The 16,621-nt window shown below is 39.2% G+C and overlaps 1 protein-coding gene across 2 annotated transcripts in view; it reads right to left on the bottom strand.

Moving 5' to 3' along the window:
• Positions 1–16,621, bottom strand: part of ANO3 (anoctamin 3) — a 395,575-nt gene that overhangs the window by 270,124 nt on the left and 108,830 nt on the right. The window contains exon 2 of one of the 2 annotated variants that reach the window (XM_041730536.1): positions 14,374–14,448. The exons of the other annotated variant lie outside the window; for it this stretch is intronic. Coding sequence (XP_041586470.1) covers positions 14,374–14,448 — 75 coding nt within the window. The remainder of the gene's footprint in view (positions 1–14,373; positions 14,449–16,621) is intronic. 2 annotated transcript variants of the gene reach the window in all.

A 16,621-nucleotide genomic window follows, 5' to 3' on the forward strand; every position in this document is an offset into this window, starting at 1 on the left:
ATGATATATACCGATTTTATATTGATTATGTACATATATTTTTAAACTCCTTCACTATCGTTCTGCAGATCTATTTTTTCTTTTCCAGTCTTGGGCCCTAGCTTTTTCTGTCCTGCTTCTTTGCTCAGGTCTCTGCCGCATTCGCTCTCCCACAGCGCACCACCTGTCTCCTGTCCTCCTTGGTGATTAATTTATCAGGCCCCACGCTAACTTTTGCCTCCCAGAGGGGTATGAAACTTTAACATCACTGGGAGGCTTTTGAATTCCTTTGAACTCCGAAATATGAGCACACAGCCCAGCCGGTCCTGAGCTTCCCGGTTTTGGGCTCTATCCCCAGAACTGCGAGAGTTCTGTCCTTACCTCGTTGGGTCTTGAATAAATGACTCAGTTGAAACTGGGATTGCCAATTCTGCTCCTCATTGCCTAAATGAGAACTGAAAAAGAAATTCTCTTTGTAGTCAGCCCCTGTCTAGAACCCAGTTATTTAGGGGATCAGGGGCAAAATGAAACAGCCAAGGCACATTGGTAGTGGGTTTATCTGAAAAGGGTGAAGAAGAGAGAAGGGGAGAGAGAGCTGCCCTGGAGGCATTATTATAGGGAGACTCCGATCTCCTTGAAAGCCGACTGAGTGTTGACTCTCCGAGTGTTGACAGAGACCCGTATAGTTCCTGTCACACAGGCTGAGCCAAGACTTACTAATGAATAAGTAAAGAAAGTAATTAATTTAAAATTTTTAAAATGACTTCTAGAAAAATGGTGCTTTAGTGACCTGAGCAGTTGTCTTCCTTATGCAAAACCAAGGGAAATTATCTTCAAATCATTTACATATTTTAGATCTTATATTTTATATATGAACTACTTTCTTGGTTCTAGTTGCCATCCATACTTTATTAAAGGCCCAGACAAGCTCTTCAAAAAAAAACAAGCTCTGTGGTAAATGGAAGGGTGGAGTACAGTTTAACAACTGCTTCCCCAACGCCTTGGGTTCCTGGCCACATGCGACAGTATAACAACAGGTTAGCCCAGCTGGCAGCCAGGCTAGATGCTCAGAGAAGCATCCAGAAGCGGCGTTCCGAATCGATATAAGTGACTAAAAGAGAGCATTGGAGGAAAATCAGCAGCTTCTACTTGATCTGAATCTAGCCTGAGGTGCTCTTATCACACAGTAGTTTGAAGAGACAGGGACATAAAACGATTTGTTTAAGGAGACAGCATTAAGAGAAGGCAGATGTATGGAACAAAGTAAGTGATGATGGAATAACCATTTTATATTCTATGTCTCGGCTGAAAAGTCCATTATTTCAAGTTGCCTCTAGGTTGGAGGCCATGTCCCCTGCTCTCCCATTCAGGGAGCAACGTGAACTTGGGTGCGGTCTGAAATTAAACACTGAAATAATGAAGAGACAGCTTGCCAAAATAAAAGTTAAAGGATGCAAAGATTATTGAATTGATTATTTACTGTGACAACACTGAATTTACCTAAAAAATAAATATTGGCGACTTGGAAACATTTATGTATCAATAGTGTGTCAGTTGTAGTCCTTGCATTCATAAAAGTAAATCTAATTAATTTATGGTAGCCTCACAGAGTAGATGATCACATGACGTTACCTTCAAGAATATTCAGTAAATCATACTTAATATCAAATAAAGTTCTTCTTCCTCCCTTCCAATAAGTTCTACAAATAATAGGAGAAAGATACATATTTTTTCAGTACATTTAACAAATATATACTGGAATCTATGTGACAAATCCAGCCAGGATATATATTTTTAGTCTTTGCAAGCTTTATACCAGAAGAACAGTGCATCTTTGTAATTTCTTTAAGAATAGATAGCAAATGGTTGTAAAAGCCCTAAATGTTTCAAATTCTAAGTCTTCCATGTTTGTGGTATTTTATTATTTTGAGGAATACATAAGTAACATAGTCTGTTTGATTAAACATGATTCTGCCAAAAGAAAGATGAATTAGAAAAGACCCTGAGATAAAAAAGAGTAAAACATAATCATCTGAAATCTTTATTTACCTAATTAAATTCAAACGGACACTAATACACTCTCCAGGGATACTTAATATAAGAACTATAAAAAGCTATTGAAAAGCAAACACTACAAATTTAACAGGTAGTTGGGAGTGGGGTAGTTAGGAGTGGGGGAAAGAAGGATGGTACAGATGTCTGGGGAGGGGGACAATTAGAAAGGAAAATGGAAGGTGAAAATAGTCTTGAGACCTTTTATTAGGGAGGCTATCAAACAAGAGGCAAATAAAAGCATGTAGGTTAATAGACAAATTAATCTGGTTTAACTCATTTGATTATGAGAATAAGGAACATAAAAAGTGATATTTCATGACTAGGGAAAGAACGATGAATTGTCCAGGGAGAAGCCAAATGAAATATGTTGCACCTTGATCACACCAGGAAAAATAAAGAAAGGAGAATGTGGACTCAACGATGAACATAAATTACAGGTTCAATGCAAAATGGGATGAATAAAATCAAGTATAACGGCCAATATTCCAAATATAAGCACGCCTTTTTCCCCACTAAAAGACAGTGGCTTAAACTGGATTAAAATCAAGATATGTACTGTATGAGAAATAAATATTTGATGCAAAGTAATAAAGGGTGGTCAACGTGATTCCAGGTAAATGCAAATAAAAAAAGTAAGCAAGGGTAGAAGATAGAATTTCACATTAGAAGGACTAAAATTTTAAAGAGGCACATTACCTAAAGTGAAAGGTATAATTTGTAAGTAAAAGTTGTATATTTTATGTGCCTTTAACACCAAAGCAGAAACAATTAGATGATTGACTCAACAAAAATTGCAATTGTTAATGGATGACGATACATACTTCTCAAGAAATCTGAACCGTTATAATGGACCGAATAACAAGCAAAGTTCTAGATTGACCTATTACATTCAATGAACTTCATTTAACAGAAGCTTTTAAGATCATATTTTATCTTTGCATTTTGCAGACATTCACAAAAACCGACCGTGTGCTTCGCTAGGTCCCTTTTGTGTCAAGTTCACTAAACTACAACTGTGTTCTCCAGAATGGCCTTCCCGATACGGTTCCAGGTTAAACCTGATCCAAACGACATTTGTGCAAGACGAGCAAACTTGGAGGAAAGCAGCTGTAGCCGTGGCGCTCTGGCGGGCACCGTGCTTGGAAGCGATGAGAACGACACAGGTGCAGACAGGCCCTGTTCCTCCCCGCACCACGTCCAGCTCTGCTTTTGTCTCTGGAGATGCCACGCTGCCAGCAGGTGCAGAGGCAATAGTCTTTCCGTGGGGCTCCACCAGTGCTCCATCGTGGTCCCACTCCAGGTTCCCTGACAAACTGACTTGTTTGCTTCAGAAGAGCTGGTTAGTGGCTTTCCTCTGATTCCCCAACATCCTTTTTTGGACTATTCTCCAAAAATGCCTATAATTGGGTAAGTTCTCATTCCTATCACAAATCCCTATTCCATAGTAAAGCATATCTCACTCTGCTTTGCCAGTTGAACCCTGATTGATACAAAGAACAAAAAGAAGGAAAAGGAAAGCAAGACAGAAAAAAAAAAATAATGCAGAGTATTTGCAGACGACATTGTAAGATTCTAATCTTAAAAAAAACATAAATAATTTAAAATGAAAAAATATTTTCTCTGATAGGGAAGTGGAAGTTAAAATAGCAAGGTATATTTTTAAGCTCTTCACATTAGCAGAAATGGAAAGGAGCCATGAGATCTATTTTTATAGGGGATGTTGGGAAAAGCATTCTTTCATAGATTGCTTTGCAACTGTGAAGTGTGAGAGCCTATTTTAACCAATAACCCATCTCGTAGAAGTCTCTCCCATTCAAACAAAGCCCATATGTCAGGGTGCTTATTGCATCATTGGTCTTGGTGACCCCGGACCAAAACTCATACCTGGCAATATGGCAGATTATGACTTATAATCATAACATTTTTTTAGATTTTTATCCCCCCTACTAGGGGATCTATTCAATTAGTTAGGGAGAAAATGTATAGAAAGTTACATTCTGGGCTGATAATATGGGTAGGTAGGTTAATACAACAGGACGGAAGGAAAGAGCGAGAGAAGGAAGCCAAAAAAGAGGGAAAAAAGTAAAATAACTATACTTTCAGAAGTATGGGAATAACCACATGTATGCATTTATGTAAAGTTATGTACATGTACGGGTGAAACAAAATCACACATTAGACACATTCTCATAATCTGGCTCATACCTAATTTATCCATCAGATTTCTCTGACTTCAGCACAAACCCTGTTTGGGTCGAAATCTCTCCCTTGATCTGCCTCGCAAAAACAGCCCAAAATACTTCTCTTTGTTTCCTCTTTGGGGAATGCTCTCCATCTGGTGCTCATCATCCAGGTTCTCCCAGGCCCTGTTGAGTATCACACCAGCCCACATGGAGTCTCTTCTGAACTTGTTCATCCTTACTAAATAACTTAGCACTTAATTATATAGAATCACGAATTGTTCTGATTCTTTTGTGCCAGTTAGTCATGTCCCTAACGATTAATCCTATGCTCCGCTTTCTATTTCTCTTAACAGATGCATCACCAAATTGTACCTTTAGTGTAACGGCTGTTCTGTTTAGCATGATGCTTGGTATTTGGTTTCCAAACACGGAGACAGTTCCGAAAGCGCGCAGCCTTGACCTCAGAAGATCTCAGTTAAAATGTGTGCTCTGTTACTTCCTAAGGGATGTGCCCAAGTATATTTTGTTTTTCTTAGCCCTTAGTTCCCGTATCTATAAAATAGGTTTCTTTAAAACAGTCTAGGGACGCCTGGGGGGCTCAGTGGTTGAGCGTCTGCCTTTGGCCCAGGGCGTGATCCTGGGGTCCCGGGATCGAGTCCTGCATCAGGCTCTCTGCAGGGAGCCTGCTTCTCCCTCTGCCTGTGTCTCTCTCTCTCTCTCTCGCTGTGTCTCTCATGGATAAACAAATAAAATCTTTATTAAAAAAAAAAACAGCCTGGATTGTGGAAAGAATTCGGATTTTAGAGCCAGCTAATCTGGCTTTGAGTCCAGACACAGTGACGGTTTATCTCATATAGCACTTGGCAATTATTTACTTGTGTCTCTGCATGCATGTGATTTTGGCCTGACAATAGCTATGACACTTGTGGTAACCAGCACTAGTGTCACTACAAAATTTATTTCCCTAACTGGCATACTTTTTGAGTATGAAAGGAGTCATTATTAATGATTATGTTGGATAGAATAAGAGAAAATAAGGACTGTCTGACAAACCAGAACCTACGGCGACCCCACTTAGAATAAATATTTGAACCATAGGTCCCTCGTTTGTTGGTAGCAGGAGAGAATTTTATTCTCTATTCACCCTTTCTGTTCTCACCCCTGCCCCTGGTGGGGATGATAGGCCTTTAGTAAAACAAAATAAAGAGACAAAATATTGGTGTTAACTCATCAGCCACTTGATGAAGGAGAATCAATATTAATAGGGCTAAGTTTGCTTCTTTTGTCCCCTCTCAAACTTCTGAAGCTTATAAATCAGAGATTTTGGGTTTGTAAATAAAGGACAAATCTGGCCTTGGGGTCCTTCTATTACCTAGTATTTCTTTAAGGATTTGAAAGCACTGCCAATATTCTAAATTGAGATATTTATACATACATGTATATATATATATATATATATATATTTGGATTTGTGACTTCTCTGGAAAACCTGGGGACATCTATTAAAACTGAAACTTTGTTATCACTTATCAAAGGTCAAGTGGAACTGAAAAGTCAGTGCCTCAACTCTAATTCTCTAACTTATCACACTTTTCCTAAAGTTGAGGTTTAGTTCCATTTACCATTTCCTTTGGGATATTGTGGACTGCCTGACTCACTCATCAACTTGTCCTTCTGAGACCCTAAAAGATTCTTAGACATTCTGAGCTTCAGTGTGAACCTTATTCCAGCAATATGCAACAGAGTCTTTCAGAGTGGTACCAGGAGCAAGAGGAAATGCAGAGAGCTAGAAAAACTCAGATTTTGGAAGGGAAGAGGATGAGGGCTAGAAAGAAAGGATTCTGGCCATTTTTATGGACTGATGGATAATGAGATTGGAAATAATATAAATATTTTTTTATTATATACAGAGATTTTTACAGACTGATAACAAGATGGACAGCTCACCATCTGAATACCACAGGTAGGGGTGCTCATGTACAGCTGGCTTCTTTTCCTTTCTTTTCTTTTCTTTTCTTTTTTTTTTTTTTTTCAAATAATATACTTACAGACCTTCTTAGAATTTATAAAAAGGACACAAAGATTACATATAAAATAAAAAGAAGTAAGTATTATTTAACTTGTAAAACCATTGGGATTAAAACCAAGTGGATGTGACTTATAAATAGCTATACAGTGTTAAATAGCTTGATGATGGTAATGATGATGAGTCTATATTTATCAAGCTTAATTTTTGGTTTGGGAAGTTATTAGAGTACCCAGATAAAGTGTTTATTTTTTGCTTCTTATTATATTTACTGAAAACCTCTTATTAAAAGTGGAGAAAAAGCCTATTAAGTCATTACTAATATGACTTGAATCTGTTCATCACGTATTTAACTTACTTCTTATGTTCTCTGCTTCCTGAATCCTGGAGCCCTAAGGAAAGGAAGAACCAAAATCTCTGAGCACCAGGTGGGATTGCAGCAAGGGACACTGCAAGGTGGAGATACCAATATACAAAAGTAGACAAAACAGAAACAAAGAGGGGGGGACTGCCAACTTGCCTTTGTCATTTATGATACCCAGGGGTCACCTCATTTAATTGCATGGTATTCCTGCAAATCCATTTTTGGCAACAGGAATTTTGCATGCTGCCTCACTTATAATAACAGCAGTAACACGTAGAACAACAACAACTGACATGTAATGGGGCCTTAGTAGGCTAAGCATGTACTGACCTTTGAGGTCAGTACTATTATCTCAAATTTATAAATGAGGACATTGACAAACAGAAGAATAAGTAATATATTCAGAACCCTGCAGCTAGGGAAATGCATAACCAAAATTTGAAAAAAAAAAAAAAAGTAATCTGACTGTAAAGCTCACGTGGTTGGCTGCCATGCTGTATTAGCACAATAATCACGTCCTAAGCCATCTTGTAAGAGGGGACAAATGACCAATACGGAGCTACTTCCACTTCAAGGCATTGCTCAGATGCTACCCTGGTGATAAAGCCGTATGGAATTTGCTGCATTGAAATTAAACTTTCTACTGTGGACCTGCAAATTGTATTTCTATCTCTTTATGGACAGCTGTTGCTTTTTATTATTAACAATTATATATCCTCCTCTTGTTGATTTTTTTATGTTCAGAAGAGATCCCTTGCCGTCACGTTCTTTCTCTAAATCTCTTTCTTTCTTTATTTATACTTATTTACTTTTTATTATATTATGAAATAATTTATACTATTTTATTTTATGTAAAAATATGCAGCTTTTTATTATGACGTGATAGACAGTTAATATTTACATAGCATTTTGCAAATGATTTTACAACTTAATAATTCCTTCAGTAGTTACACAAAACCTAAGTAGTTGTGAAATATGTATTATCACCTTCATTTTCTTCATTAAAAATATGATCACTTGCCAAAGTCACACTGCTGTTAGATGCCCCAGTCTGACTTGGTTCTTCTAATTCTGAATCTAATGTTATTTTCAGTTTTCTTTATGAACATTCTCACCTAGCTCCGTGTCTGTTGCAGAAGAGATCCACCACAGTGCTGTGATGAATGAATGAATGAATGAGCGAGCACATGTCCTAATAAAGGAAAGTTGTTCCACTGCACAGATTTTTTTTTTTTTTACAGATCTGCTAGTTTTATTTTTTTATTTGCAGAAATAAAAGGGGTAGATGCTAAGATTGGGCTTTTCTAGGATGTTATTTAGGAATAAAATGGTAAGTAGGAGCGGCAATTTCTCGTTTGTAACAATGAGGATTAAATTACATTCCCCATCAATAATTTGGAGTTAATTTAAGACAGAATTTGCTAAGAAAATGGAAATATATTACACTCCTTTGATACTTATCCAGCTACCATGTCCAGAAGACTAAGAGCTGTGTTAAGAGGGGAGCTTTTAACAAATTAAGGGGAACATCTAGACCTTTATCCCAGAAGAATCATGTGAATCTCCCCGCAGTTACTCATCTGGCTTTAAGACAAGAGGCCATCGGTCTTCAGTGTGGGAGGCCTTATGCTCTGCTTTACCCTAGGGGATTTGACACCCGCACACACGCACACACACGTAGTAGTCATGGACTTGGCTAATGACCATCTTCCGAACACACAGAACACGAGCCCCAGGGTCTCCGGTTCATGTCACCATGCACATCACAGAAGTCAGTCCAGGGCTATGTGAACTGCTCTCGATGCCACTCTTTAAAGGCACGTCACTGTGCAGCGCGTTTCATCAGCAGTGTTGCTGCGAACCTACCACTGAATCAGGCAACCGTCTGGCACCGAAGGCAGTGGTCACACCAGAAAAATCAAAGCAACGTTTATCCTCTCATGGCAGTGAAATAGCAAAAGATGGTATCTCAGGTGAGTCCTGTGAAGAAAAATAAGAGCCCTGAGGGGGGAGAGAGGCCTGCAATTTTGGGCACGATGGCCAGGAAAGGGCCACTCAGCATCCCACCGTGCAAGTGACTGCACAAGGCCTGACAGAGGTGAGGTGGAAAGTCGTGCTCACGTCGGGGCACCAGTGTTCCAGAAGGAAGCCAGGACTGCGCCGCGGCCTAGAGGTGAGAGGAGCCACAGGAGGCCTCGTGCCCCATGGGATCATCAGTAGGGGCTGGAATCAGGGGGGCTGGTCACTGGGAGTGCTGGTGCCTTTGGAGCAAGGTCTGTAGAGATAAAGGCTTGGCAGGTTTTCGAGGAGAGGAGCGGCACTGTCTGCCGCGGCCTGGAAAGTCACCACAGCTGCTCTGTCGGGAAGAGGATGTGGGAGGAGCAGGTGAGTAAAGACTTTTTAGTAGACATGAGCTAAATAAAAGGTCTTTCAATTTTCCATTGGGAGGGGTGGGGAGGGGATGATGGTCCTTTAGACCAAAGCGAAGGCAGTAAGCAGCAGGCGGGGTACGCACACATTTTGAAGACAGAGTCCCCAGGACGCGCCCCCAGTCTCCATAAGGAGAGCAAGAACCCCCAAGGAGGCTGGAGGTGACTGGAACGACGGAATTGCTACCAAAGCTCTTGATGCAAACCAACAAATGCAACACAAAATCCACCTTGTTAGCCAGATTTTAGGCACATTCTATAGGGTTCTTAACTCTACCAGAACTGTTCTCTCCAGGCCGTAATCACCTGGCATAACTGAAGTCTCTGTGCCCTTTTGACCAACACCTTTCTGTTTTCCCCTCCCCCAGCCCTGGGTCACCACCATTTGACTTGCCACAAAAGAAAAAAATGAATAAGAGGGGGGCAAGGTGATCCTTTTGGAGGTGGTAGGTATGTTTACAGCATGTGGCGAGGGTTTCACAGGCGTAAACTTCCCTCCAGATCCATCAAGGTGTGTACACCGTGCGCTGCGTTCATGCCGATCACACCTCAGTACTGTGGCTTGAAATGGCACAGGTAAGATGTGACAAAATCTGCCTCTCGCTCCCAAGAGAAAACCAACTGGAGAATACTCTGACTTGACACTAAGGGGACGTGTGAAAACGGGTACAATGTACAGAGGATTGTTTCCGTGGGACTTTAGAAAGGAAGCAAGAGGGCCTCCCTGATAGGTCCTCTGGCTTGTGGTCCCCTGGGCCTGGAGCCAGTAGGCCTTGGCAGTCTAGGCCTTGCTACCGAGGACACTGCTAGCCCCAGGATGTCCATCTCTTTATTAGGAACGGGAACTCCTTATGAAATTTGCATGTACTAGGATAGAAAGGACACAACATTTAATGCGATAGGTGAATCTAAATGTACCAAATTCTCTCTCGTGATGAAAATAAGTACTTGGAATTGTGGATTTTTTTTTTAATGCACTTAGGGTTGCCTAGTAAATTACCCTTCTCATCTTTAGTCATTTATTCATCTCCACATAGGATTTTGGAGACTAATCCTGTAAAAATACTGTCTCTCACACAGGTCTGAAGACAAGCTGACAATATTCCTTTCCTAACAATACTTCGAATTCAGATTTGCACAGTTGAAAATTTTGTGTGTCCTTAATTTAGGGGGATTGTACCCATGTCTGTGAATGGTCAAGAGCTCTGAATTTTTAGGAGACAGATCTGGTTCGAGTCCTGGTTCAAGCCCCGATGAGGGAAGAAGTAGCTGGATCACAGACAGATTACTTCACACGACTGATCCCCATTCACATAATTTGTGCTTGATAGTAACCCTGGCCTCATAGCTGCTGAGAGGAGTCAACCAACACAGAGTTTAACAAGCTCCTCGGCACATAGAATAGCTTGATAAATACCAGTTCCTGCTAATATTCTAATTGTCATTTAATGTCATCCAAAAGCCTATTTTTGGTCATGGGATTCCTCACCGACTCATCATTTATCCTTGCAAATTTCCATGCCACCTTCTTTTGGGGTAGGCAGAAATTTCTCATAATTTCCTGTGTATATTACTTAATACAAGAAACCTACTTGGAGGCAAAATAGTGAATGATGTTACACCAAACTTTACACCAAAGAAAAGCCGGTCTACTGGTTGCTGAGAGATATCCCAAGGTGGTTTTCACTTCTATAGTAATAGATTGATTTTTAGTTATAGTCTTAGAAATCTGACTTTGACAGAAGGAAGCAAAACATTTTTCAAAGGTGGTGTCATGGCAGCTAAGTTTGCAGGATAATAATACCTATACAGTGTTGGGAAAATTGGATAACCACATGTAGAATAGGGAAATCAGGCTTCTTTCTTACACAACTCACAAAAATTCACTCAAAATGGATTAAAGATATAAATGGAAGACCCACAAGCATAAAAGTACCAGGAGAAAATATAGGAATGATGTTCTTTGACTTTGGTATTAAAAACAATTTTTTGGATATCACAAAAAGTGCAAAATAGCACAACAATAGTAAAAATAAAGAAGTAGGACTAAACTAAACTAAAAAGCTCTGCACAGCCAAGATATATTCGAAAAAAAAAAAGGAAACCTACAGAATGGAAAAAGATAATTGCAAACCATCTATAAAAAGTTAATATTAAACATATACAAGGAACTACAACTTAATAGCAAAAAAGTCAATTTGATTAAAAACTGGATAAAGGCCTTGAATAGACATCTTCTAAAGAAGACATACAAATGTCTGAGTACATGAAAAGACGCTCAACATCACTAATCATTAGGGAAATGCAAGTTGAAGCCACAATGAGATATCCACCTCACACCTGTTAGAATGGCTATTATCAAAAAGACAAGAAATAATGCATGTTGGCAAGGCTGTGGAAGAAAAGGAATCCTTACGAGCTATTGATAGGATTGGAAATGGGCAGGGCCACTATGAAAACAGTATACAGATTCCTCAAAAAATTAAAAATCAAATTACCACATGATCCACCAATTCCACTCACCTCTGAGTATGTATCAAAGGAAAAGAGAAAAAGCGGGTGGGGAATGAAAGCAGGAGATCGAAGAGAGATCTGCGCCCTGCTTGTTCACTGAAGCATTCTTCACAACAGCCAAGACATGGACAACCTATGGTGTTGGTCAATGGATATACATACATATACAACTATGGAATATTATCTAACAAAAAAGAAGAAAAGGGGAAAGAAAAGAAAACTCTGTCCCTTGCGACAATGGGAGAGCATTATGCTAAGTGAAACGAATCGGAGAAAGAAAGGCTAATATGGCATATTCTCATTTACACGTGGAACCTAAAAAAGCTGAACTCCTACAAACCAACTAGGATGATGATTGCCAGGGCATGGGGATAGAGGAATGGTGAGATGTTGGTCCAAGTGTGCAAACTTTCAGCAATAAGATGAATAAATTCTAGAGACCTAATGTATAGCATGGTGGCAATAATTAGCAATACTGTATTATACTCTTGACAGTTAAGAGAGTAGATCTTAAAAATTATCACCACCCACAGAAAAAAATAATTATGTGAAAGGCTGGAGATGTTAACTAACCTGATTGTGGTAGTCATTTCACAATGTACACGTGTATTACGTGATCACGTTGTAAACCTTAAACTTACATAGATGACACGTCGCTATCTCGATAAGCCTGGAATAAAATGATACCTATAAATTACTAATAAAAGTATTCTTATGTCATGGAAAATAGTACTCCTTTGTGTACTGGCAGTCATGGCATATATTCAGCACGTACATTTCCCAAAATACACACATTGGGAGCTGGACGGTAAGGCCAAGATTTCTGTCAAGCCTAGAGTCAAGGCAAGGTAAGTTAGTTTTACAGTTTGAAAAGTTCATAGCACTAGGCCGTGATAGCTCAAGGTACCCATCGCCACATGGTGTTGAGGCAGGGGGGTATCTGGAGCCAGAGGAAATCCTTCCATTGAGAGGTCCCTAACAAGTATTGCCAATATTTGCTTCTCTGTTTTCATGTATTCTTGTTTGAACAGTCTACCTTCTGGGAGGTCTATTCTCTAACCATGACAATTTAATCAACTTTATTAGTCAGTAACCAATAAGTTGGTAAAGCAATAGCCTCATTCTTTCTCTTTATGATTGGATCTCAAAAAGGAGTTGATTGGTAAGTATTTATCTGCTTTTATCTATTATGTGTTGGTTTATCGTTAACTTTTAACTTTTTAAGGTTTTTTTGGACAGTGTGCTGTTTTATGTAGATATAGAGAGGACTTCCTTAACTTATGATGAGTTATGTCCCAATAAACTCTTCATAATTTGAACACATCGTTAGTCAGCCATGCATGTAGTACACCTAACCTACCAAACCGCATAGCTTAGCCTACCCTATTTTAAATGTGCCCCAAACACTTACAAGTTGGGCAAAGTCATCTAACACGATACCTATTTTATTATAAAGTTTTGGTGATCTCATGTAATTTACTGAACATTCTACTGAGAGTGAAGAACAGGATGGCCGAAGAACAGCTTGGGTCCAGGATGACTCTAAGTATATCGGTCATTTGCCCCCGTGACTGTGCGGCTGGCTGACTGGGAGCTGTGGCTGCCACTGCCCAGAATCAGGAGAGTATGGTACACATATCACTAGCCCAGAAACGATCAAAATTCAAAGTAAGGTTTCTCCTGAATGTTTTCACTTTTGCACAATTGTGAAACAGAAAAACTGTAAAGCATCATAAATCAGGGAATGACTATACATATAAATCATATATAATACAGGTTCTACATAACCTACATTAAATGTCTTACACTAAGAGTTATAAGTAACCATTTCAAATGGTTTGGCAGAGGCCTTTAGATGATTAGTCTTTTTTCTTTAAAGATTTTATTTATTTATTTATTTATTCATGAGAGACACAGAGTGAGGCAGAGACACAGGCAGAGGGAGAAGCAGGGTCCCTGTGGGGACCCCGACATGGGACTCGATCCCAGGATCCTGGGGTCATGACCTGAGCCAAAAGCAGATGCTCAATCACTGAGCCACTCAGGTGCCCCTGATTAATTTATTAATACTAACCAAACTACTATTATAATGTGAATACATTTTTCCCAACGATTTATTTATTCATTCATTCATTTATTCATTTATTTATTTATTTTAAAGATTATTTATTTATTCATGAGAGACACAGAAGGAGAGAGAGGCAGAGACACAGGAAGAGGGAGAAGCAGGCTCCACGCAGGGATCCCAATGTGGTACTCAATCCTGGGTCTCCAGGATCATGCCCCGGGCTGAAGGTGGCGCTAAACTGCTGAGCCACCTGGGCTCCCCATGATTTATTTATTTAAATGAGACAGAGAGAGAAAAAGATAGGGGAGGAGCAGAGGGAGAGAATCTTCAGGCATATCCCCCACTGGGTGTGCAGCCTGATGTGGGGCTTGATCTTATGACCCATGAGATCCTGATCTGAGCTGAAACCAAAAGTCCAACACCTAACCCACAGGGCCACTCAGGTGCCCCATGTAAACGCATGTCTTAAGAACAAGTGGAACAAAGGTTTTTATATGTAACATCTTCCCTAAGACATTTATAAGTAAATGCAACTTCACTAGAAGCTTGGGATAAAACTAAATAAATTACAGATGTGAATGTGCTTTGCAAACTGCATGATATGCTAAAGTGTCACATTGATAATTAATAACATGAATGTGATATGTGAATTAGTGTTAAATTTTCACTCCCCATCAAGACTCTGGAGTTGCTACTTCATTGTACAGGAGAGCAAAGTTGGCGGGAGCACCTGAAATTCCGCCCTCATAACTCACCTTTATTATGTTTGCCTTTGGCAGCCCACACACTCTTCTCAAGCCCACAATGAGATGAGCACATTTTTTGCAAGCCTGTGAGAAGGAACAAAAGAACAAGAAAAATTTTGCTTAGAAACTCAGTAGACCAGAAAGAGAATAGAAAATTATCATGAAAAAAAGAGCTTTTCATGTTGACTATAGCTGCTGTAAAACTACTATGTGGTATAGGTCAAACTAGGTATAAGAGGTGTGTAGGAAGACACAACTTTTCAGTAAATTGTATTAGAAACTAAGCAGGTGGGCAGGTCTGGGTACTGTTATGCAAGCAGAGTCAGCTCTCAAACTTTGGAAAAGTTTAGAATGGCTAGATTTTCCAGTTAGGTTTCCCTGGGTGAGTAACACTCTTCTAATATCCTGCCCACCCAAACTCAAAAGCTACATCTTTCTGTTTGTTCACTCCCTGCTCTTCTGTGTAGCCACCGAAATCACCAGAATTGCCTGAACATGACCTCTGTTTCTTTGCTTGAGAAATTTAATGATCACCAGATAAACATGTAATAGAGTCTATTTTATAATAGTAGAGATTGTTTTATAATAGTAAAGTATATTTTATACTATGTTGTACAAAATGCCTTTAAATATCAGTTTATGGGTCATAAACGAAAGAGACTTGAGGATTATTTAATATAACTCTACTTATTTCACAGATGAGCTTACTGAGACCCAGTGTGTAGTATTATGGGCTTGTTAGGAGATACGCAGTTGGGAGTCACAGAGCTGAGACCTAAGCCCAGGCTCAGCTAGCACTTATGTGGAAGGCTGTTTAGGTTTTCCAGTTGTGCTACAAACACAATAAATGTGCTATTAATAATGATAAAACAGATAAAATGATTTGGGGAGACAAAGGCTAGATTTTTTTTTTTTCTGAATGGCTATAATAATTTTAAACTGAGTATCTTCAGGTAATGATTGGATTTAAGCTGAATTTGAAAAGTAATACAGACTGTGGGTAGAACAAGGAAATTACAAGGTTAATTCAAGTGTAAGAAATAATAAGTGAAAGTATGGAAGTAAAATATAGCAAAGGCTTTGTTAGGAGCCTATTTGTGGAAGTCGAACCAACAAATGCAGAGAATGACATAAGGAAACAGAAACATGCAATACAACTCAATCACATGATGGTCCACAACATGGAAACATTTTCTCTTTTTCATGAAATCATTAACTACATCTGAAGGATATTGAAGAGAGACCCTGATTTTTGAAAGCAAGTTTAGGAAGATGAATCTGGCAATTGTGTGTAGAAGATTATGTGTAGATCCCCAAAGATCATTGGGAAATTCTTAAAGGCAGATTGGAACTCCAAGACTGTAGCAGTAGAAACTCAAATATATGAGTAAACATTACAAAATAAATATAAGAAAGCCACAATTGGCTGGGAATTGGATAAAGGGGAGAGACAGAAATAAAATAGTAGTTCATGTTAATATTTCAAGTTCCAGATACATGACACAGTTTTCCATTGGCCAACTGGGGAGGAGGGTCACCTAGGTATGAGCTAGTATAGGCTTAGTTTCAGACTAACTTTGAGTTGAGTCTGGGATAATTCAGTACTTGAGTTCCCAAGCCTGAGGGACAGACAGGAGTAGGAGACATAGACTGAGATGTCACGCACATAAAGGCAGAGGCTGAACCTATATAAGTAGTAAACTCTTGGGAAAGAAAATTAGGAAAAAAATAAAAAGCACAGAGGGAAAAAACAGACTCTTGGCCAATAATCACAGCTGGTTTCCTAAGAAAGAAAGGAAACCAATGAGGAAGGGAAGAGCCATAAGTGGATAATTTGGAAAAAAAACAAAAGCAAAACAAAGAGCTGAAAATACTATAGTGTTGATCTTGGAAGAACTCCATATCCTAAATGTAGTGGGAGTTTGTCCAATATGTCTATGTTTATCAATTTCAAAAGACTGGTTTCCGTGTCAGCATGTTGCATGTTTTCAACCTTGTGTGAAAAATTATAGAAAGTTCAGTAAACAATGTTGGGAGAAGAAAGCCACATTAGACTAATTCATCCTCAGAAACACAAAAGTAAATTAAAATATTTCATTCAAAGTTTGGTTTTGAAGCAAAGGTCAGGTCCCTTTGCTTATTAAATATTAGAGATTAAACTTGCTATTGCTACGAGACCTCTCTATTATGAAGATTTAGGCCGAAGGCAGTCATTAGGTCTGTAGCCTGCCTGACTCAGTGGAAAAGCCTACGCTAA

This window comes from Vulpes lagopus, chromosome 15, assembly GCF_018345385.1.
Source record: "Vulpes lagopus strain Blue_001 chromosome 15, ASM1834538v1, whole genome shotgun sequence".
Taxonomy (NCBI): domain Eukaryota; kingdom Metazoa; phylum Chordata; class Mammalia; order Carnivora; family Canidae; genus Vulpes; species Vulpes lagopus.